The sequence below is a fragment of the Amaranthus tricolor genome, chromosome 6, assembly GCF_026212465.1.
Source record: "Amaranthus tricolor cultivar Red isolate AtriRed21 chromosome 6, ASM2621246v1, whole genome shotgun sequence".
Lineage (NCBI taxonomy): Eukaryota > Viridiplantae > Streptophyta > Magnoliopsida > Caryophyllales > Amaranthaceae > Amaranthus > Amaranthus tricolor.
This window is the reverse complement of record NC_080052.1, coordinates 25,891,433-25,915,176: the sequence shown is the minus strand read 5'-3', so window position 1 is coordinate 25,915,176 and position 23,744 is coordinate 25,891,433. Positions and strand designations below refer to the sequence as shown.

The 23,744-nt window shown below is 33.7% G+C and overlaps 3 protein-coding genes across 6 annotated transcripts; all 3 read left to right on the top strand.

Annotated features, from left to right (window-relative positions):
- Positions 1–142: 142 nt before the first annotated feature.
- LOC130814515 (60S ribosomal protein L35-like) lies at positions 143–2,888 on the top strand. Its single transcript, XM_057680610.1, has 4 exons — positions 143–294; positions 385–520; positions 612–768; positions 2,587–2,888. The coding sequence occupies exons 1-4, from the start codon at positions 291–293 to the stop codon at positions 2,659–2,661; spliced, it is 372 nt and encodes a 123-aa protein (XP_057536593.1). The 5' UTR covers positions 143–290; the 3' UTR covers positions 2,662–2,888.
- Positions 2,889–5,409: 2,521 nt separating this feature from the next.
- On the top strand, positions 5,410–10,496 carry LOC130814513 (two-pore potassium channel 3-like). The gene is made up of 2 exons (XM_057680608.1): positions 5,410–7,413; positions 9,785–10,496. The coding sequence occupies exons 1-2, from the start codon at positions 6,212–6,214 to the stop codon at positions 9,942–9,944; spliced, it is 1,362 nt and encodes a 453-aa protein (XP_057536591.1). The 5' UTR covers positions 5,410–6,211; the 3' UTR covers positions 9,945–10,496.
- Positions 10,497–11,484: 988 nt separating this feature from the next.
- On the top strand, positions 11,485–23,502 carry LOC130814512 (protein REDUCED WALL ACETYLATION 3-like). Of its 4 annotated transcripts, none has more exons than XM_057680607.1 (17): positions 11,485–11,867; positions 12,007–12,073; positions 14,667–14,758; positions 17,309–17,443; positions 17,532–17,588; positions 17,696–17,768; positions 19,627–19,785; positions 20,317–20,466; positions 20,778–21,033; positions 21,152–21,267; positions 21,368–21,454; positions 21,543–21,631; positions 21,734–21,796; positions 21,912–21,968; positions 22,650–22,746; positions 22,825–22,983; positions 23,081–23,502. In XM_057680607.1, exons 2-17 carry the CDS (start codon positions 12,041–12,043, stop codon positions 23,084–23,086), a joined length of 1,629 nt encoding a protein of 542 aa, XP_057536590.1. In that variant the 5' UTR covers positions 11,485–11,867; positions 12,007–12,040; the 3' UTR covers positions 23,087–23,502. The 4 variants fall into 4 exon arrangements, with proteins under 4 accessions (XP_057536590.1, XP_057536587.1, XP_057536588.1 ...); XM_057680604.1 differs by having other exon boundaries at positions 11,485–11,898; XM_057680606.1 differs by having other exon boundaries at positions 11,507–11,908.
- Positions 23,503–23,744: the final 242 nt, after the last annotated feature.

Below are 23,744 nucleotides of genomic sequence, written 5' to 3'. Positions count from 1 at the left end.
TTTTTTAAAATCACTAAAAAAGTTCCCTATTCTACTGGTTCAAGAAACACATGCCTTAGGAAAAGAAGTAATTTTTTTAATAAAAAGAAAAGAAAAAAAAAAAAAAAAGAAACCCAGATTAATGTTTTGATTATAGAATTTCGGCCCATAAGGTATCCAAGTAGCCCGTTACAGCCTACTATAGGTATAAAAGGAGGGACCCTAAACCTAATCACCAGGTAAGCCAGTTTATTTTCTAGGGTTTCAAAAAATCGCAAGTCGCCGTTGCAGCCAAAACCTCAGCACCAAAAATGGGTAACTTTCTGCTTCCCTTGTCTCCAACTTCTGTTCTTGAATATATTCATTATCAGTTTGTTGATTAAATTTGTTGATAAAAATGCGCAGCTCGGATCAAGGTTCATGAGTTGAGGCAGAAAACAAAGGTAGAATTGTTGAATCAGCTCAAGGATCTCAAAGCTGAATTGGCTCTTCTTCGTGTTGCGAAGGTTACCGGTGGTGCACCTAACAAGCTTTCCAAGATGTAATCATTCATTTTTTTTCTATTTTTGTTTTAGGATTTATCCTAAGTCTTCAAAATGTTTATTTATTGGAGATGATTTGATAATTGACAGTAAGGTAGTGAGATTGGGGATTGCGCAAGTGTTGACTGTGATGTCACAGAAGCAAAAGTCGGCATTGAGGGAAGCTTACAAGAACAAGAAGTATTTGCCGCTTGATCTTCGTCCTAAGAAGACCCGCGCTATTCGTCGTCGCCTCACTAAGCACCAGGTATTGTATACTTGTTTAATCTTTCAAGTACTACTTTTTTAACTGTATTTTGGTGAGAGAAGAAAATGAATCAGTATCACTGTTGTTCCATGTTGTGTGTTTTGTTCTTGGAATTCAGAAACATACATACTTCCTCGGTTACCTTTTTTATTTGGAATTCAGAAATATAGTTTTGCCGGATATTTGTCACTGAAAATAGTTTCAATAACTAGATATTATCAATTAATAATGTGCATTTATATGTGTGTTTTGAAAAGTGTTCCAAGTAAAAAAAGAGGTTGTATGTTGATGCTAATTTTACAATGTACAACTAGAGATATATCAATTAAAAAAATTGTGATTTACATGAATGTTTTGTAAAGTGTCTCAAATTAAAAAATGGGAGTAGTATACTGATGGGCGGGCAAATATTTTGATAGTATGGTACATTGCTGCTGTTTTTTGATGATGGTTATGAGGAATGGATTAATGGAATTTGGGCTGGCTGGAATGTTTATAAATATGACATTCTCTGATATGAGTATTTTTTCAATGCTATAACTTGAAACTTTTAAGTCCATGTATTTGGGAATTGTTTTGCTTACAAGGTTGTATCGTTGGTTGAGATTCTTTTAATACTTGATTAGTTTTTGGCAGTTGAGCTTTATCTTGTTTATTGATCTCATTTTCGCTGAAAATAAGGTGTGAGCTAGCTCATTTAGCCTTGTAGGATGATGATTTGATACCTGCCAAAAGCTTGTCTTATTACTCTTTAGTATGGGCTCTTTATCAGGATTGACTCAATACCTAGTTTAATTGCTTGGTTTTCCCAAAGATTTTTTACTATTGATGAAACAAGAACTTATTTTTCTTGGGCATGATGGTGGACGGAGGATTGTCAAGGACTTAAGGTAGGGACTTAGTTAAACTTTGAATATATGCTTAGAGCAGTCAGTAGTGTACTTTTACAGTCTTCTCTTTTCTTGTGTGCACATCTTCGTTTAAAATGCGTGATATGTCAAGGTAGGGGCATAGTTTAAATTTGGTACATGTCTAAACATAGAAATGCTCCCATTGCTTTCTTTAATTTTACTGCACATTCTCTGTTTTGATATCAAATACACAACTCACATATTTTGTTTTTCTCCTATCCGACCCTATCAAATGGGAACAGAATGCTACATTGAATTGTTTGAAATTTCTAGGGATAGAGGAACTTGGACTCTTTATTTCACCTTAGGTATCGATTTCATATCCTTGTGACATTGTTACAACTCGTATACTTTGTTTTCAACCAAACTTGGTAAAAACCTTTTACAAAAAGAAGTTTTTGAGTCTCGGTGATACCAAGTGACATAGGTCTGTAGTGCAATTTGTCTATAACTTTCCAATGGAAGCAATATCTTTCACTTGTGGACTCTGATGGTGCATGAAAACTGACCTCTTCCATCAGTCTTAACTCTTAGTAAATATTAAGCTGTATCACCCCACATAATTTAGGCAATGGGGGTATTGATTAGCTGTATATCTTTCACTTGTGGACTGTGATGGTACTTGAATACTGACCTCTTCCATCAGTCTTAACTCTTGATAAATATTAAGCTGTATCACCCCGCATGGTTTGGGCAATGGTTGTATTGATTAGCTGTTTGTATTGAGTCATATTGGTTGATTAAGTGGACTTGTCAAGATTTTAGTGGTGATTTTGCCTAAATCTGTAGTAATAAAATTGATGGAGTTAAGATTTATGTGTTGTGGAGATGCTATGTTTATGCCTCTATTTACGCATGTCATAGCATGGAATTTTAAATATTAATATTTGTGTCTTTGTTTTTCCAGGCATCCTTGAAGACTGAGAGGCAAAAGAAAAAGGAGATGTACTATCCAATGAGGAAGTATGCCATCAAGGTGTAGGCTAGGTATTTTTATCTAGAAGCATCATCTTAAAAAAGACTGAAATTTTGTTGAGAAGTTTATTAAGATTCTAAAAGTGGTTTATGACAGCACTTGTTTCTCTTCCTTTTTGCTTTAATTTGCTGGGATCTTTTTTCATATTGGTAACTCGTAAGTACCAAGTAGCATTGTGGTTTATGATCTATGACAATTTTTCTATGGAGAATGGATGATAGATGTTTACCGAATCTATTTGTGTGTGTTGGCAATGAAACATAGGAGTTATCCTTCATTGACAATGTCTAATGGAGCTTCAAAACAAGATCTCATATTATTCTCGATTTGGTTACTTTTCATTTGCTTTCCATTTCTATTCCTTCTAACCATATAGAAGTACTATCTATTAGAGCTGGCAAAACACAGGGCTTACGTTCGATGAGCCTATAAACCATCTCGCGAAATCCACTGTCAAAGCAATTAGGGGGCAGATATCTTTTCCTCTGAAGTGGACTAACATTATCTCCCTTTGCAGTGACCTTATCATTATTTTTGATGTTGGTGCCTTAAAGCATTAAAGTATTAAAAATAAGTGTTAATTGCATAATACTCGCTCGGAAGTCCGAACCAATTTAGATGTCCCATTTGCTTAGTCACGGTTATTAAGGATGGTGTGGGGTCCATTAAAAAGGGTAAGTAGTGAAAGGTAGTTGGATAAGTAAGGTATATAGGGGTATATTCGTAATTACTGGTGTGAATTAAGGATATTTAGGTAAAAAAAATTGACAAAAATAGAAATGAGACAACTAAAAAGACTTTGCCAAATAAGAAAATGGGATAACTAAATTGACTCGGGGGGAGTAATATCCAATCTCCGTAGCTAGAGACTAGAGTAGGTCATGTTTTGTTTGAGTCATACTCATACACCTTACTATTCTACTCTCTTTGTTCCTCAAAGAAGTTTTCACTTTTTATTTTTGAGTGTTTTATTTGTTGTTCCATAAAAAATCTTTTCATTTATATTACAAATTTTGGACTAAAAACCTTGTTTATTCTCATTTTAATATTTTAATAATGTTTATGGTCTCCACACATCTTTCACTAACTTCATTTTAATATTTTTATATTTTTTTTGGTTTTTACATATTTTCTACTAACTTTATGAAAATATTTTTTTATTAGTTGTGGTTCATATATTTTTTACTAACTTTCTTTTAATGTTTTTCTAAATATTTATGGTTCTCACTTTTTCTCATTTAAATTTATTATTCAATAAAATTTCTCTACTATCTAAAATATTTTATTTTTTTAATTTCTGTGAATATTCATTATGAGAACTTTATTAAGAAACGAAGAAGTAATTGAATACCCCATTTGTTGAAAGTAGTCAATATTTTGTTTGATTCAACAATTGTTGATTTTATTAATATTTTTTTGTTGATTTTTAATCAAGTAGAATTAGAGATTAGAGATATTTATGATAGTGCACTGTATAAATATGTAAAATAAGATATTTGATTAGAATATAATGGAGTATCAATTTCAAATTTTGTATACTATACCATATTAGGTCAATTTGACACCAATTCGAATTCTTTAAGTTTCTGTTTAGTAGATGAATGAAGAATTTTAGTTAATTTTTACATAAATTCCAATTCTTTAACAATAGGTCAATCCGAATTCTTCATCAATATTAGGTCAATTTGAATCATATATTGACATATTTTTATGTGTATCCCTTTCTCAAATTTGAATTCATTTTACATCAATTCGAATTCTTCAATGATTTAAATTCATTTAGTGGTCCGTATTAAATCAATATTGTGCAAAATCAAAAAGGTATCATTATTAATAAAGTAGTTACAATACATTTAGTGATCCGTATTAAATTGTCAAAATGAATTTGAAAAACTAATTCTATTAAATTTAATGTTATACTCGTTTTATTTCAATCATTTCATTTTCTCTATAAAATTTATTTGAACGCATCGTCATTTGAAAAGATGTATTAGGTGGTACTGAAAAATGATAAAAAAAACTATGATTAATTTTTATGATCATGGTATTGACATTATACGTTTCAAAAAAATTTACTCTAAAAATCATTCTCATTATCATTATTTAATATACCAACAACTAAGTGAGCTGTCACACTGTTACTCATAAATCAAAATTTACCAAAAATGTAGTCAAGTTGCATCTCAATATAGTTTAGGCCTTATTTTGTTTATCTTTTTAAAAATAATTACTAATCAGTAAACATCAATTTCAATCAATAAAAGTCTGTTACAATTAGTAAAAATTAATTTTAATTAGTTTACAATCAGTATAAATCAATTTTAATATATAAAAATCAAGTGAATAGTTAAGACTTAAAACTCTTTATTAAATACTAGTATAGAAACTCGTCCTATGCACAAATTTATTAGTACAAAATATATATAAAAATAATTTCTAATAATGGCACAATCAAATTTACTAAATATATGCCTTTTTTAAATCAAAAAATAATTACTAATGTTTTTTTAAAATTATTTACTGAGAAATACATTAATTTTTTCATTCACTAAACAAATCTAATTATAAATTAAGTAAATAGAATAGCTATAATAAATAATTTAGTAAATATTATTATATAATTAACTATTATTTATTAAAATAATTCGATATGTCAAGACTCTTAAAGAATAATATTTATCATTTTCCAATATTTTAGAACTTCTAACTTAACACGTCTTTAAAAACCCAGGGAGGTGATGCGAATTACGAGCCACAAAGAAACGATTGCCAATTTGCATCATAGAAGTATTAATGTCATTTGGGTATGTGGACCCCTTTCTTCTCTCTTCCCCCTCACCTGGCCCTCAACCTGTAACTGTTTAACTGATTTCTTTTTCTTATTCAACCATTTTTCTTTTTTCTTTCCCTCAAATCATTTATTTTCTATCTAATCCCCATTAATTATTCTCTTTCTCCCTTCGATTTTATCATCATCTTTACCTGTATTATTATTTTCAGAATAAAAATTATATACCCTAATCAACAAATTTAGTACCCTTTTGAAATTGCAACCTTAAAAACTCAATTTTATCCATCAACAATTCACTCGCCACTTTTTCTGCCCAATCATACTTGTTTTATTCTTCAAATGACTCTCAATTCATTAATTTCTGAGTTTTACACAAAAAACGTTTCTTTTGATTGTAAAGTTACCATTTTTAGGACTTTCTCTACACAATTTCTTCAAAAATCTCCCACTTTCTAATTTTAGTTCATGGGTTTGTAAGAAAAAACCCATTTTTGGTAATAAGTTTGAAGCTTGAGCCATTTCTATGGCGCTAAAACCCATTTAAAAGCAATTTTCTTATATCCAAATAAAAAAAAACCTTTCTTTTGATTGTAAAGGTACTACCTTTAACCCTTTCTCTTAACAATTTCTTCAACAAAATCTTCCATTTTCTAATTTTATTTCATGGGTTTGTAGGAGAAAACCCTTTTGTGGTTAAAAGTTTGAAGCTTGAACCATTTCCATGGCGCCAAAACCCATCTAATACCAATTTTCTAAAACACCCATATGGAGGAAGACCATTTTCTACCATTGTTGAGGCAACAAGTACCTCCCCCACCCCCGCCTTTAACTTTACCTAGGCTTCCTGAAAATGAAGAAGCTTCCATTTCTTTAACTCCTTATGAGTTCAAAGATCTTCTCATATTTGGTCCTTCTCTTCCCTCTCCTAGAGAATCACCTGTTACTATTCAGCATACTCCTTCTACTTCTCTATTGGAAGCTCTTTCCTTTTCATCTCCTCCTAAATTACCACCTTCCCCTTCAGAATTTCATCATCTTTCTTTTCTTTTTGATCCCCAAGATCATCATCATCATCAACAACAAGAACAAGAACAATTTCCATCATATAATGAGCCACAAAAACAATGGTTAGTTGATCCCAATTACAAATGCAAGAAAACCAATCTTCATAGGTCAAGAACTGCCCCAGCTATGGCTGTTTTAAATGATTTTAACAAACACAAAGAGAAAAACCCACAACCCATTTCTCAATCTATTGTTATACAAGCTTTTATGTTACTTTTAGTTTATTTATCATTTGGGATTCTTATATATTGGTTTAATAGAAAACAATTTTCAGTAAGGGAAACTCACCCAATTCTTGATGCTTTGTATTTTTGTATTGTGACTATGTGTACTATTGGTTATGGGGATATTACACCTAATTCAACTACAACTAAAATGTTCTCAATTTTATTTGTTTTAGTTGGATTTGGGTTTGTTGATATTTTGCTTAGTGGGATGGTTACTTATGTGTTGGATTTACAAGAAAGTTATCTTCTTAGAACTGTTAAGGCTGGAAAACAAGAGGATCAAGCCAAATCTGTGCTTGTTGATGTAAAGAAAGGTAGAATGAGGATTAGAATGAAGGTGGGTTTAGCATTAGGTGTTGTAGTTTTATGTATTGGAATTGGGGCTGGTTTTGTGCATTTTATTGAGAAACTTGGATGGGTTGATTCATTTTATTTGTCAGTTATGTCTGTTACTACTGTTGGTTATGGTGATAGGGCATTTACATCTTTGTTTGGGCGTAGTTTTGCTTCTGTATGGTTGCTTGTGTCTACACTTGCTGTTGCTAGGGCATTTCTTTACTTGGCCGAGGCTCGAATCGATAAGCGTAATCGGTTGTTGGCGAAAAGGGTGCTTGGTCAGGACATGACCATTTCACAATTCCTTGCTGCTGATATGGATAACAATGGTTTTGTGAGGTAAGATTTGATATTGCCTTTTGTTCTCTTATGTGAAGTTTTAGTCAAATTGCTTGCTAATTATGTTATCTTGGATTCTTTGTAAAAGATTGCGAGTTTGATTCTAACGTAGGCTTTTTCGTTCGTTTTGTATGTTGTTTTGTGCCGTTTCATTGGTTTGGCGATCTTGCTATATTGGGACTTTGGATTTTGGTGGAAGTGAAAGTTTTGTTTGTGATTTCTTAGAAAATATATGTTCATGTGGACGATTTGACCCAATATTTTTGAATTAAGGCTTTGACATTATTGTTGTTGTATCAGCGGAAACTCTCGTTGTAGTTGTTTCCTTGTCGACCAACCGTCACAAATGCTATAAATCTCTAAGTTGAAGAACTTCTAGTTGTTGTGCACAATCCGATCACGATTGCTGCATTCGTGTTGGGAAGTCCACTTTAGTCCCTAAATGAATAGGAAGTGTTAATAAGGCCTCGAATGAAGCATTGCTAGCCTGCCATCCTCAAGAATCGGGCTCTCAGTCACACACGTTTCCTTCTTCTTACCAATAAAATAGCTCCTTTCGCTTCAGTGATGACATAGTCGCTTGTGGTAGGAGTTCTGATTGAAACCTTGGAAACTTCCATCTCTAAATGATGTTTCTTAATGGAAGAAGATCATATACTTAAGCCAGTGCATTATAATTCACTGGCTAATTCGCTTTTTTAATTCGCAATTCACTCAAATTTGTCCAAAAATAGCCCAAAACCAACAATAATTTGCTCTTTTTGATTCGTGATTCTCGAGAAGATTAGCGAATCATGCGACACTAACTTAAGCTGTTTTTGTTAAGAAGTCGGTGTGATTGTGGATAATTGGCCTTGTCCTAGGTTTGGTTTAGAGACGTGATTTACAAAAGTAAACAGATTTTCAAGCTGGTTGGTTCTTGGATCTTGGATCTTGGATCTTAGTTCACTAAATGACAATTATCATGTGATCTTGATTTATGATGTTCTGTCCTTGCCTTAAACTATGTTCTAGAGCAAATCTCACAATGAGTGATGAGGTTATACTTAATTTTTTTTTCTAATACAAAATAATCACAAAACGACAATTTATTATGAGGGTGAAGTCATATGTATGACATGTTATAGCTTTCTTAAAAAATCCTTTAGAAGGCTTTCCTAGCTTTACCCTAGATGGGAAGAAGATGTAGATTCGATTTAACTCACAAGATTTCCTTCTTTACTGGCTTTGAGGTCTAATAGAACTTTTTTTCTTTGTTAAAATGTTTTTTTTTCATTTGGTTTCCTTTTTGTTGTTAAGGTTCTAGTAAAATCTTTGAACGTTTGTAGCTCGGTTGTTAACCTGTCCTGAACATCAAGTGAGTGTTCAAGTCAATGCTCATTACCCCCGAATTTGTGAGCCCGAGTTCATGGGTTCTCAGTGGGTGTGTCCACACGATTAGGGCTTAGAGGTGATTATATGACGAATTGTCACGGTTTAACATGCTGATCTTAGAGTTGTGAAAAACATGGATCCTTTTTTTGAGTTTTTCTATCTTAAATGTCTTGCGCAGCACTATATCTTGCTCCTTTTAAGTATAACATTATTAGCTTATTCGACCTCATGTTGCCATAAGAGACATGTGATGAACTAGGGATGGGAACATTCAACTCTATATTTGTTCTTTGTCACATTGAACATGAATTGCTTACATCAGTGATCAGACTCTAACATGGACTTCCTAACTTGACTATATGATTCCACTATAGCCACACGACATGATGATTAGCTCTTAGGCTCAATCGGGTCTTGATAAGTGCATGTTAGGTATCGGATTTTCTCAATTTAACCATACCTTGGTTGACCTGGAAAATTTGTTATGATCTGTACTAAACCTGAGCACACGTTTGTTTTATGATGCCTTGGGCGTGTGCAACGACGGAATATTGTCGAATTGGTAGGAAATATAGAAAGTTGAAACCTTAGACTCGAGAGATCTAAAAATAGGGCGAGAAACATCGTAGTTGACATCATAGTGCTAAAACAAGGTCGCATCACATCACATCTCATGCTCGTGTTGTAAATGTGTAAAAAAGCCGCGCTTTTGCACTATGGTTAGACTTTAAGTTTAGGAATAAAGAAAATACTCTGAAAAAAATGAGATATATAGGTTGAGAACTTGAGATAGTAGATAATGTTGTCAAATGTCAGCATGTAATCGACCAAACCGCGTTCTCTTAATTCCCAATCGTGTATCGGTTTTATTCATTGTTTGAGATGTTGATGTGTGCAAAGATCGGGTTTTAGGTTCACGTCTTACTATCAATCTGTCATCAGTTTATAATTACGAAAAGGGGTTAACGGATTTCTGATCTATACTTTGGTTTTGCAGTAAGTCAGAGTATGTAATCTACAAATTGAAGGAAATGGGGAAGGTATCAGATAAAGATATCCTTTTGATTTGCAAGAAATTTGATCAGCTGGATTCTGGCAATTGTGGGAAAATTACTCTTGCTGATCTTATGCACAGTCATCACCGCGATACAGTATAGGACTCAAAAAGAGGGCTCGACTTTTCAGACTATCCGGTGCACATTTTGTTTTGTGAACATCACACTTTCCTCCCCAGCTTCAAACAGATTGCGTCCATCTCTGACATGTTTTCACTAGGCCAAATTTCGGTTAAGCAATAGTGATCGTTCCTGAAGTACACGAGACGGGTTGGAAGAGTTGTAGCGTTTTCTTGATGGTGCAGTTAATCGGCATGCGTCTAGGTAGATCATCATCATTATACATTGTAAATCTCGCTCAAATAAGCTATGATTGAAGTCTGGAAAGAGTTGAATGACGGCAGATAAGTTATAATGTCTATTGGCAACATTTTTCATACGTAGGTTGTTGATGCATATTGTTAGTAGTTCTAAAGGAAATGCAAGTATGGACAAGGGCATTGCAACTTTCAAGTTTGTATTTGGATTAATGTAAATTTCTCGGTCCAATCAAAGTGTTAAATCTAAGTTTTCAATTTACACACATAATTGAGGATATATACTCCTTTGTTTCATTTGCTTTATACATTTTATCCAATATACTTATTCAATTTTTAATATCTCTAATTGTGCATAATTAAAAATTAAGAAAAGTTGATATAAATAATCCTTGTATTGAGACGAATCAAACAAGATTTCACTTGATTATACTTTAACTTATAGATTAATAATAAAATACAAATTAAGAGTAAGAGATGAACAGTGTCCAAAAAGCAAATAAGACATTTGTGAAGAATAGGAAGGAGTATCAATTTGAGAAAAAATTTTGAATTTGTTTCTCACTTATTCCATTCATTCCTCAATCTATCTTGTCATAACAAAATAAATAAATTGTACACAATTTATTATATGACAATTTTTGAGAATTATTTTTTTTATATTTCTAAATAAATCATTCACCACATTTATATTAATATAACAGTAAATTATATATTATGATATGATATGATAATTATTGAGAATTGAAGTGGTAAGGTCATTACTGCATTATTTTACTCCCTTATTTTCACTACTTATTTCTCATTTGGTATTTACACGTTTGCTAATACACATATTCAATCATCAATATCTCAAATTGTGTTTAATTAAAAATTATAAAACACTGATGTTGATAAAAATTTACATTGAATTGAATCAGATAAAACCCCACTTGACTATGTTTTGACTTATAGATTAAGAATAAAATCAAAATTAAAAGTATCGATAAATAGTATAAAAAAAAATGAAACAATAATAGTGAATATGAGAGAGTAATTTGTTTAACCTTATAAACAAGCAAATTGATCCAATCAGCTAATTTTTTCCAATAAGCTGATTTATCAAATATCCTCTACTTACGGTTATTGGTAAATTGTTGTACATTTTCACCTCATGCTTTTTCTTAGGATAATGAGAGTGAAATTGTGATTGTTGAAACTAAACATTAGAGAAATTAACAAAGAAAAAAAGGCAACGAGGAGAAAGATGAATTAACATTTTTAGTGGCTTAAACTCATAAACATTAAACTTGACACGACTTTTTTACAACTATAATTAATAAATGATTGTATTGCAAAATAAAGAAACACTTGCAAATTGCAATAAACCGACATTTAAATGACACCAACCAACGATCATCGTTCACTACCAAACTCGCACAAATTTTATTATTTTCCAATCCGAACACAGCTGCTGATCTCAACATCAATGGCGGAGTATTACACAAGCTAACAAAACCCACCATCATTCTTTGACATTCACGCTCCTCCCCCATTTTTTCTCTTCTTTAAGCGACTACTATCTCACAATACCCAGATCTCTGTTAACTGTATTCCGGGTTTTCTTTCGTTTCTAAATTTGGCGGGTCTTTAGGGTTCAATTCGTATTAATACCTTTTTTTTTATTTACTATCACTCAAATTCAACGATCTACGTCTGTGTTTTCACGGTTCTCCCCTCTCTAATCTCTCTTTGTCTTGGTACTTTTCAGTTGAGCTTTGAGTTTGATCTCATTGATTCTTTTTTGGTGAGTTTCAAGTTCTGGATTGACTATTCGATTGATGTATGCATTTCTGTGTTGTGAGCAGTGTGAGATTGAGTTGATCAGTGGGGAGAATCGCCATGGTGGATTCTGGGCCAATTACCCCTGGACAGGTATGTTCTGCTATTGTTATTTGGTGTAATCTTACTTGTATTTATTAATCTATGATTTATTGGGTTGCATAATATTAAGTTGAACTTTTGATTCATGTATTTTGCTCCAATCTTTTAGAATTAAGCAGGCTTTTGGCATTCTTGTCGTTTCGATTTTGTATGTAGATAGTGGATAGTCAGTAGCCTGTAAAATTTCAGATTATTTTTGATCAAGGTGAGGGGATTTGTATAAGTTTCTGTTTTACAGTGTTTTAGTTGTACTCTTGAATCCTGATTCTAATTTCCTGCTTCTAAAGAACCTATATAGATTCCTAATACGTCAATGAGATTTGGATGCTAAATCCGAAATCGGGCGAGTGTTGCCAGTTTGATCAAGTGGTTGCTTCAGATTTATAGTTGATTTGAAATGAAAGATTCGTTGTTTTGTTATAGAAGTATGTTTCATTAGCGTACTTCGATAAGTGTTTAGAAATTTAAAATAAAAAATATACTCCCTCATATCCTTATTATTTATCCCATTTGGACTTAAGTAGGAGTGAGATGGGATCATGGGAGTATTGAAGTGTCATTGATAAGTAAAGTCACTATAAAGTTGAAGATAAAGAAATTGCTTCAGTGGATGCTTCAAATACCTTGGGTCTGTATATTAGAATAGTGGAGATATCCAATAAGATTTAACCCTTAATATTAAGTGTGGAATGTGGATGAGTAAAATGGAGATTAACTATTGAGATATTACGTGATTGAGGCGCATTCCTAAAGTTAAAGGGAATGTTTTAACGTACGACCATTGTGGAGCAGAATGTTGAGCTTTATGTTTTAGAAAGAATCATTCTAGGAAGATGGGAATAGCAGGAATGTGAATGCTTAAATGTATGAGCATACATACTTTGAGGGATGGGATTTAAAACGAAAACGTATAAAAGAGTTTAGGAGTTGCAAATTTTGAGAAGATGAGAGATATTCGTTTAAGATAATTTGAGCATGTTCAACGACAAGGTATATGGTAGGGAAGATATTTAGTTGGAACTTAGGGGGATTTAAAAAGAGGGTGAGGAAGATTGTACACCTATGATGAATTAAAGTAGTCATGTTAGAAAGTATGATTGTAGGGGGACTTGACCATTTCATTAAAATTTTTTCATCATAAGTTTTTATCCTATCTTTGTCTGCAAGCTTAAACTTAAGTTTGGGAAAAGATTTGTATTTGAAAGTTTTTTTAAAAAAAATGGAGACCTTTATATGGAATTGGATCTTTGCCATGTTGTATTGTTTACTTTCTTTTTGTTTTGTGACCGGAATAATAAAGAAGGAAATTAATGTTGATTTCCATGAAGATGAAGCTGTTAGTTTTCAAACTCCCTTTTGCTCTCTCTAAATCATTCAAAATTGTAATTTTCTTGGAAGTACTTGCTTATAGGCACTTCACCTAACCAAATAAGTTGTTTCATTTTTTTGAACCAAGTGATGGTGGCTCCTTTTATTGTGTAAATTCGATGTTGTATAAGAGTGAAAAAGGTGAGGCTGAAATCTTGAAATGAAATTTGAATGTATCTGTTGTAGGACAAACAGGATAGTTCACCCAAAAGACTAGCCTATTAGGTGAGAGAGCCCATTTGCCTATAAACCCCGCACCAATTGCACTTTACAACCGATGTGGGACAAGTCCCATACCTTGCAATGGACAATAACAATCGACCCCCCATAAGGCCAACGTCCTTGTTGGGTCTCGGCTGCATTGGGTCACGGTTGGCTCTTCCAGGCCACCCATTCCGCAAGCCACCCACTCTGTAGGTCACGCACTCTGAGTCCGGCTCTGATACCATGTTTGCTATGAACTGATTAATTCACTAAAACAATAAAATTGGAATTGAAAGATTAAAAGGACAAAAAGAGAAATTATGCTATTGATTGGATGATAAAAGAAAGATTACAACCCTAAAAGCATAACAAGAAACGATAGATCAAGCTATTCGAGATGCTTGAGATCTCCTAATAAGTATAAAACCCACCCACAATGTGTTTACTGATTTCTTGATGCTAATGAGTCTCTAATTCCCTTTATTTATAAGAAAACTAACACTTAAAACTAGCTTATTCTCCAAGTTACTCCTAATATTGTAATTACCTAATTACCCCTTCGTAAACCATTATCCCCAAATACCAAGTCATAGCAGTATCTCAATTTATACAATTAAAAGTTGTGGTAACACAAAAATTACAAATACATAAAATTAAGTTAGATGTATATGTAATTTTTTTTTAAATTACATAGAATTATGTTGAAGGAAATGATTTTCTTGTGACTTTTAAATTTCCTCAAGGGTTAAGTAACGTGCTGGCTTTTGAAGATAATGTTTCGGCTAGAGTTTCTTTGAGTTTGTGAAATGGGCAGCTTGAGCTTCAAAAGTGTTTTTTGGCTTCATAATGAAATCCCACTTAGTAACCTTGTTACTTAACTGTTTTTGATAGCTGTAGTTTATGCTTGAAAATGCATATGTTCTTTTGTGATATGATACCTTTCCTCTCATGTCGAGTTTCATTTATTTTTGTGTGTGTCTGGAATAATGGAACCCTACTGCTGTAATTGCAGATATCATTTCTTCTTGGATTTATTCCTATTTTGGTTGCTTGGGTCTACTCCGAGATTTTGGAGTACAAGAAGTCTTCATCTCACTCTAAAGTGTAAGTCCCTCTTCCTTGAGTTTCTACTCTAAAAATGGAAACTGATATTTTGATTGTAATCAAAATCTACATGTCTAAAGTCTGATGCATTTGCACAAGATTGTTAAAATATATTTTTCCCATTTGTATGCATGATATGACAGTATTCCTGCATTCTGTACACTTAGCACACCCTTCAAGTGTATAGAACCTTGATTAGAAAATCAGTATTCAAAATAATTATAGACTCTACCCATAAGTTCTTTGAATCTTGTTCTATTTTCCATGCATCTTTTCTTGTTCACCTGCTGCTTTGTTCATTTCCTTTCTCTTTCAAACTAGCTTGATTTTGGCTTGATGATCTTTTTTGATTTATAAGGTTTCGTCTTTGTGGTCCATGTTTCACCTTTTTGTGTGTTTTTTTTTTTTTTTTTTTTTTTTTTTTTTTTTTTTTTTGTCTTTGATGACCCAAGCCTTGCAGAATAGCAGATGTCAGTTTTCTCATAGTTGTAATTGTTTAGACACCAGAAGATTGAAAATGAAGTGAAAACATCATGTTTGACGTGAGCATTGAGTTTTGGTGATGCTCCTAAATTTTAGTTCTTGGAGGTTCTTTCACCTATCAGATTATTTGAACTTGTAGCCAGTAGAAATGCTAGCATTGAAATTTTAATTGGTTTTGGAGTATTGCTTTGGAGTTTGTGGTTCAAGGAAAGTAGGTCACCCTCATCTAATATTAGAAAGTTGCTTGTCGGATGAAATGAATGTGTCTTCCTCTTGCACTCTTGCTTCTGAAGTTTGGTTTTTATGTATCCAAATTGCTAGGTCATCTCCATATTCCTTCCTTTCCTCCAGTTTGGGAAGCTCCCCATTTTTTCTAGTTGCTATCACCTAGAGGGTTTCCAAATGCATAGTCAATCTTCTTGCACCAGTTGGATTTACAGAAGATGCTTTAATTTTTTCTATTGAAAAATTGATTTGGTCCAACTATAGGTGTCCACTTGTTTCTTTACTGCAAAACTTATTCTTTTCTATAGAAACTTAACTCACATGGTTTGTACCAATGTTTCCAGATGGCTGTAATTTTTGTAGCTTTAAAACGTTATTTTCGACCATTTATATGATTTTGGATATCAAGAAAATAATATTAGTGTTCACAAAAAATTAAAAGTTAAACCTCAAAACATTTTAAAGAGGAAAATAAAATGGGGTCTTCCAAAAAGAAGAGATGGAATGGATTCTGGATGCCAACAGCTTAACGTTGTCAGGTAATAGATGAGAAATGAATAGGGTGTGGAGTGAAGTTAGTGGAAAATAAGGTGGCACTTGGGAGAAGGGAAGGAGAAATTTTATGGATTACTAGCATTGTGGATGCTCTAACTCTTAGTAAAGTTATAACGACATAGCGATTCAAAAGAAAAGTTTTGTATTTAATCTTGTCCAGCAGGTCGGGGGTCTTGACATATATGACCCACTTGCAGATTGAGGGATCCATTGATAATATCTAGGCATATAGATGACAATAAAGCAGGGTAATTATCAGATTCAATCTTAAGATAGGCCTTTTCAGTTGCTTGTGACTGCTTTTCGTGCAGTTGATATGGTCATTTTGTAGTTTGATCACACAGTTCAGCTTTAACAGTTGCCTATTTCAATGGGTGCAAAGTTGTGATTGTTGAACTAATTACTGATTAATTTGGATAATGTGTTGCAATTACCGTGTACTAGGCTTATTTCTTTGGGAGAGAGAAGGATTTCAATATCCGTGGGAATGCCATTTGAAGTTTTTTCTTGGTGTTAGTTTAGATATGTAATTCTTTTTTCTTTTGGGAGTCAGAGCACTCGTATGTTTTCTTGTGGTCCTTTTCTCCACCTTTTTTCTTTTCTAGAATCTCAGATAATTGAGCGTATTTGTCCATTTGTTTATGCAAACACCTCTTTGTTATAAATCATGGTATTTCTGGACATTTATTAGTTTTCTCCAAGATTTGCAATCACTGCCTCTCAGTCTTCTGGGTCATGTTTTACATCATTTTTGTTCACTTGAGTAAAGGTTTGTTATAGTTCTTTGTCCCCAACGTAGTGCTTTGTTAATATCTATCTTTGTACGATAACATTTGATTACCCCAGGTCCCCAATGTCAGAAGTGAATCCTACGTAGGCTTCCTCCTAGGCAAGGTTTGGAGGGGTTGAACATTACGCAACCTTATCCTTGTTATAACGAAAGTTGTTTCCAATTGACCTTGATAGGAAACATCTGATTATATATATGTATATGTTTTGATGAATCATTTCACTACTCTGTTATATTTCTAAAACTAAAGAACCATAAAAACTTTGCTGCATTAAGAAAGGGTTTTTTGTCTTCGTAACCTATCAAATAATTATATAATATGGGAGATGATCAGTCCTTGTTCCGAGAGACTAGTGATTAGTGCCAGCTTTAGATCACTTGCATATTTTGTTTTTGATATTTTAGTTTACTTGATTTTGACTTGTGCTAACTAAAAGTGACATTGATCTTTATATGTCTATGTGTCTTCCATTGATCATATTATCTTCCCATGTCAGTCATTCAGATAATAACCTTCTTGAATTGGGAAATGAGGCCAAGGACGATGACCGAGCCGTACTTTTGGAAGGGGGCCTTTCGAAAACAGCATCACAAAAGTCTGCTTCTTTGTCAATCAAATCAAGCTTGATAAGGTAGCTCTCTTGATCTTATGCTTTCTTCAATTTAGGTTCCAAGTTCTGGGTTCACAGACTTTTGTCATTCTACCTTAATACACTTTAGGTTTGTGACAATGGATGAGGCTTTTCTGATGGAGAACCGAGCTACCTTGAGAGCCATGTAAGCAATAAACTTTTAGAAAGCTATGAATTCTTATTTGCTTCTTATTTTTGATACCTCTAGCTCTTTCACCTTACATCCACTTATCACGACTCTTAATCTGATAGGGCTGAGTTTGGGATGATTTTGGTGTATTTCTATATCTGTGACCGGACAAATATTCTGGGATTTTCTACTAAGGTATCATTCATTTTTCTCAAATTCACATTTTACCTTTATTGTTGACACCTTAAATATTCATATAATGATGGTTGTGTTAGAGGACAAGTTAATGGTTTTATAACTAAGAGGTCAAGGGTTGAAACCTTTGTCTCCTTGTTTATTTACCCATTTTCAGTGTCCTATTTTACGCCCTCTTAAATTTTGACCCAAGTTTCGCCACTGTTAACATTTGCTTGTTCTATTAACCTAACATGGGGAAATATGATTTTAGATATGTAACCTTAGAATCCTTTCTATAAATGTACCCACTAATAAGTGACAACACATAAGAAAAACAATAGTTTTTGTTGTGAGATATTTGTTCCTTTCAAAAGTTTTAAAATTTCTTCTTCTTACCAGGGGCAAAGCTAGGATTTTGAATTGGGGGGATTGTCGATACGCTAGCAAAAAATTATTGTCTAATGATTGATGTACTAGCAAGCCAACCCTAATTTTTTGGGATTAATGCTTTGGTATTGTTCTTGTTGTGATCATATAATAGCTAAAAGCATAGATAAAAACAAGATAAAGTTGTAAGTTTTTGTTTGTAAATGGAAAAAATTTATTCTCTTCAATTCACTTTAAGCATTTGCTCTCTAAACACTATTAATAGATCACTCCTAATCATTTAGTGTTTTATACTTAATCTATAGGTTAAAACATTATCAAATGGAATTTTTTTTGTTTTTTTCTCAATGTAAATTTTATTATTATCATCTTATTATAATTTTTGATCAAGCACAATTAGAGATATTTAGGATTGAAGTAGTGCATTGGATAGAGTGTGAAAAGTTAATGGGAGAATTAGAAATGAATTGGAGGGAGTATAATTTGGGACTTGAAAAATTGGGAGGATGTGAAGCTGTCAATAAGTGTTACTTGAGTGTCTTTGAAGACAAGATTTCTATCAAATAATAGTCTTAAAAAAGAAATTAAAATTAAAGTAGTAGGCTTGTAGCTAATATTGAGATTCAAACCATGGACCTTCATTTCTACTACTTTGACCACTTAATTGTACTTGATTTTGTGATATCTAACCAACAATTATAGCATATATTACAAATTAGTAAGGGAGCCCGAGTTAAAAATACAATGGGCCACGAGTTTGGACCAGGAGGCTCGCCCACAACCCCACATGTAGCTTTGCTTTGCCCATGATGAAAACCCTTTTGATCAAAGCTGTAAACCACTATCCACTTAAGTTGCATGTTATTTCTGTGTAAAACAACATGCTTGTAGGATCTGGTAAATATGTATTTTTATGTACTTTTAGGATCAACAGTAGGCAGACTGTAGGGTATCTGGGATTTTTTTTGTGTAATTGAGTTTGTTTTGAGAGAATATGATGTGATATTGCTATACTTTTCCATGGTTGTTCTAAAAACATCTGGTGTATCATGTCCTTTCAGTTCTAATTGGAGAAAAAATGTTGACTACCAATATTGGGGCTGGTAAATATGAAAATGACAATAGTGAGTGCATACATGTAATAATTTTAAGTTTTTCAAGTTATAGTATATTAGTTCTTTTGAAATCTTGGTTTTCATTTTGCTGGATTGTTGTATGAATGATCAAATGTAGCGTGTTTATAGTTGAGATTTAGCACTTTGCAAAGCATATTATGTCACGAAGTCGATGGATGGCTAATTATACTTGCTACTCTACCAAAGCTGTATTCTTTTACATCATGTGAGAGCTATCACTAAGCTTATATTTTGGAAGCTTTACAAAGCGGTGCTTTGGCTCTTATGTATACTATGAGGACTTACTATCATTCTCGTATTGGGTGTACTTGTTCCCTTTTACGTGATAGATATTTACTTTGTACTTTTGGCAGAATTACAATCGTGATCTTTTCTTGTTTCTCTACGCACTCTTGATCATTGTATCAGCAATGACTTCGCTCAAGAAACACCAAGACAAATCAGCTTTTTCTGGGAAGTCTATACTTTATCTGAATCGACACCAGACTGAGGAGTGGAAGGGTTGGATGCAGGCAAGTATATTCTAGATACGATTCTTGTTATATCTGTTTACAAAAGAGAAATTTCCCCATGGAGAATTAGATTTTACCAGTTATATTACTGCAATTCCACTACATATGTTTGTTATGTTATGGGTATAAAGTAAAATTTATTGTTCGAAATAAGTCAACAAAAATCAGGGCTATTATCAACTTTTATCCGTCCTTTGAGTAATTATGGTTTGATGGTGGTGGTGGAGAGCTGTTTAGGTTTTGAATATTCACTACATAAACGGATGGGTCAAACGTAAGTGAGACACTTATATTGCTGGGTATATATAATTGGATAATACTGTCCACAACTGATATCTAGCTATGGTTTGATATCAGAAATTAATATATCTTGGGAAATCCTAAGATCATTTCCATGTGAATACCATCCTTTTATGTGCTTGTGAATACTGATTGTCTGCAAGATAATACTTATAAGGAACCTCATATGATATCGACACTTAAAGTATTTTAAGCGATCTTCTAATTATGTACACACATTTGAAATGGCAGGTTCTCTTTTTGATGTATCATTATTTTGCTGCTACGGAGATCTATAATGCTATACGTGTGTTCATTGCTGCATATGTTTGGATGACTGGCTTCGGAAATTTTTCTTATTACTACATAAGGAAGGATTTCAGCCTGGCCCGCTTTGCTCAGGTGATGTATATTTTTCTGTTCAAATTTTTGTTTATCGTGAAGTTTTGTGTATTTTTAATTTGTACATGTATGTCATCATCATGGTGAGATTTTTCTAAAATCATTCTCTACTTCCTTCATGCGAATTACAGCCTCAATGTTTATTTTTTGAGAATTACAGCCACGAAAGTATCAAAGTTTGCTGGTTCAGCCTAAACACAGAATTCCGACCATTTTGGTGGTCGGAGTTTTAGGTTAAGTGGTCGGAGTTCTGTGTTTTTGGCCACCATGGTGATATTTTTGAAAAATCATTCTCTACTTCCTTCATGCAGATGATGTGGCGGCTAAATTTCTTTGTTGCTTTTTGCTGCATTGTGTTGAATAATGATTATATGTTATACTACATATGTCCAATGCATACGCTCTTCACACTTATGGTGTATGGTGCCCTTGGTATATTTAACAAGTACAATGAGGTACCAGTGGTGATGGCAATGAAGATTCTCTCTTGCTTTCTAGTGGTTATACTTGTTTGGGAAGTCCCTGGAGTTTTTGACTTGATTTGGAGTCCTTTCACGTTCTTTTTAGGTTCGTTACTTTGCCTTTGCTGCATCATGCCTACTTAACTATTAGAGATTCATTAGTCCTATGCAGAGGTTATACTTGAAATGGACATCAGTTTTTCTAAATTGACTCCTTGGAATAGGGTACACCGATCCTGCAAAACCAGATCTTCCTCGCATACATGAATGGCATTTCAGATCTGGGCTTGATCGTTACATCTGGATTATTGGAATGATCTACGCCTATTACCATCCAAATGTAACTTTCTAGAGTGCTCTTCTTATGTCACTTGATAATAATAATATTTTTCTGTTTGGTAGGCTTTACGTTTAAATATGTCATAATTGCTTTACTTCAGGTCGAAAAATACATGGAAAAGTTAGAAGAATCTGAACCAAAGAAGAGAAACATAATCAAAACTGGAGTAGTTGCTGTTGCATTAACTGTGAGCTGCATTACCCTGTGAATTGTAATTGCCTTAAAGTTTCAAGTCAGTTACATATTTATATTAAGTTTCTCTGTATGTGTTTCAGGTTGGTTACTTGTGGTATGAATATATATATAAGCTAGATAAAATCACATACAACAAGTACCACCCGTATACATCATGGATTCCTATAACGTAAGCCCACCATGTTTCTCATGTGCACATTTTTTCTTTCGCCTGTTATGCGGCTGAGTGACATGAATACTTTTGTCTTTTTGTGCCTTCTCCTGATTTCAGCGTATATATTTGCTTGCGCAACTTCACACAACACCTGCGTAATTATTCTTTGACTCTCTTTGCGTAAGTTATCTAAGCCTTAGGATCCGCTAGAATGTATGTAGTCATGCTTTATCACAAAAAGGAAAGGTCTGCAAAGCGTGGTGCCTTTTCTAAGATGCTTCCTCTTTGTCATCAGATGGCTCGGAAAGGTCACTCTGGAGACTTACATATCTCAATTTCATATATGGTTAAGGTATCTTCTCTCTACTTAAATAAATTTAACATTTTTTTATTGGATGTATTCCTGCTAAATTGCCCTTTTGGGATCAATGGTTGACGGCTATGTTACTCGGACTCTTCATTTTGTTTCACGTTCCCGTGTCCGATCTGTGATCCTCAGACATTGGTATGGCACTTAGACACTTCTTTTTAGGCCTAAAATTGAATATTTTGGCGTATCCGACACTTGGACGCGTACCAGTATCTAACATCAGTTTCCGAGTCCAAGTAACGTAGGTTGACGGATGAAAAATGGGCCAATGGGGTAGACAGTAGACTGGAGGAGGATATAAGAATAGAGAATCGGTATATTTCTGTCATATTATATGTTTCACAACTGGTGTTTCAAAATGGAACAGTTAAAAAAAGGTTGTTACGGGAATTAGAATGGGTATTCTTCCGTAAGGTTCGGGATCCGTTATTAGATCCTTACAAATGCTGTCTCTCCCATGATTAAAAAACAACAGTTTGGGATGAAATAGGGGTTTTCTTGGAGAAAATCAGGCAGAAAAAAACAGGAAGCTACCTGCAATCTTTCATTACATTTGTGTTTTTTCAGTTCATTTTACTATGTTCCTGGCATGTATATGACACATTGACTTCCCATGGGGAGTTTAGATATGTACATTCTGACTACCTAAAATTTGATGTGCAGATCGAACATGCCCAATGGACAGCCTAAATGGCTTCTCTCCCTAATTCCAGGGTTCCCATTGCTGAACTTCATGCTTACAACTGCTATATATGTTTTGGTAAATAGATCCCTTTGTTTTTTCATAATCAACATGTTCCAGTTGCTGTGTTTATACTTAACTTACTCGCTTTTTCAGGTTTCGTATCGGCTATTTGAGCTGACTAATGTACTTAAAACTGTATTCATTCCTACGAAGGATAACCGGCGTTTGTTGCATAATTTCATTGCTGGTGCTGCTATTTCATTCTGTTTGTATTTTCTCGCTGTTGTCCTCCTCTTAATACCTAGCTCACCGGTAAGTGACTCATGCAAATCGTCCTATATAATGCATTTTGAAGAAGAATCCTTTTGAACAGTGATATATATCCGAGGGAAATGCCACTTTTTTGTAGGCCTGAATCGTGGAACATAGAATCATTTTCCCATACAACCCACGTGGATCAACTGGCAAGCTAGCTAGGATCAATCGGAATGAGGAGACCGGAATTGTCTCTTGCAATTATAGATGATGAAGATGGTTATCGCTAAAATTGGTCAACCATACCGGAAACAAAGGATGAGAAAGCCATTTGTGTAGATATTATGGAGAAAATCTCTAACGGAGTATTTTTTTTCCGCCTCACCACCAAGTGATATTGTGTAGTTGTATAGCATCCTTTCTTTTCCCTTACATTTTTTTACCTATTCGATCCCATACCCATACAGCATGTTCGCTCCTGTTGTGTGTGAGCTACATAGCAAAAATAGGTTTTTCTCGGGCGAGTGGTACGAGTTCAGATTTGCTATTATTTGTAATGAATTTTAGTTGTGTTCCCATGTTTTTACTCTTGCCCCCTTGTCCCTTTCTTCGATCTTATACTTGTGAAAGGCATTTTCGTGTTGGAAACTTCACTTTTTCTGTGACAATCACCGGTTTTTGACAAAAAGGTAAAAAAATAAGCCCATATTGATTTAAGACCATGATACAAACCTAAAATGACTGCACTTGAGCTCATTTTAGCTTTAGTCCTAATGCAATATTGGTGCTTTTAAACCTTTGGCTCGAACACACTTAGG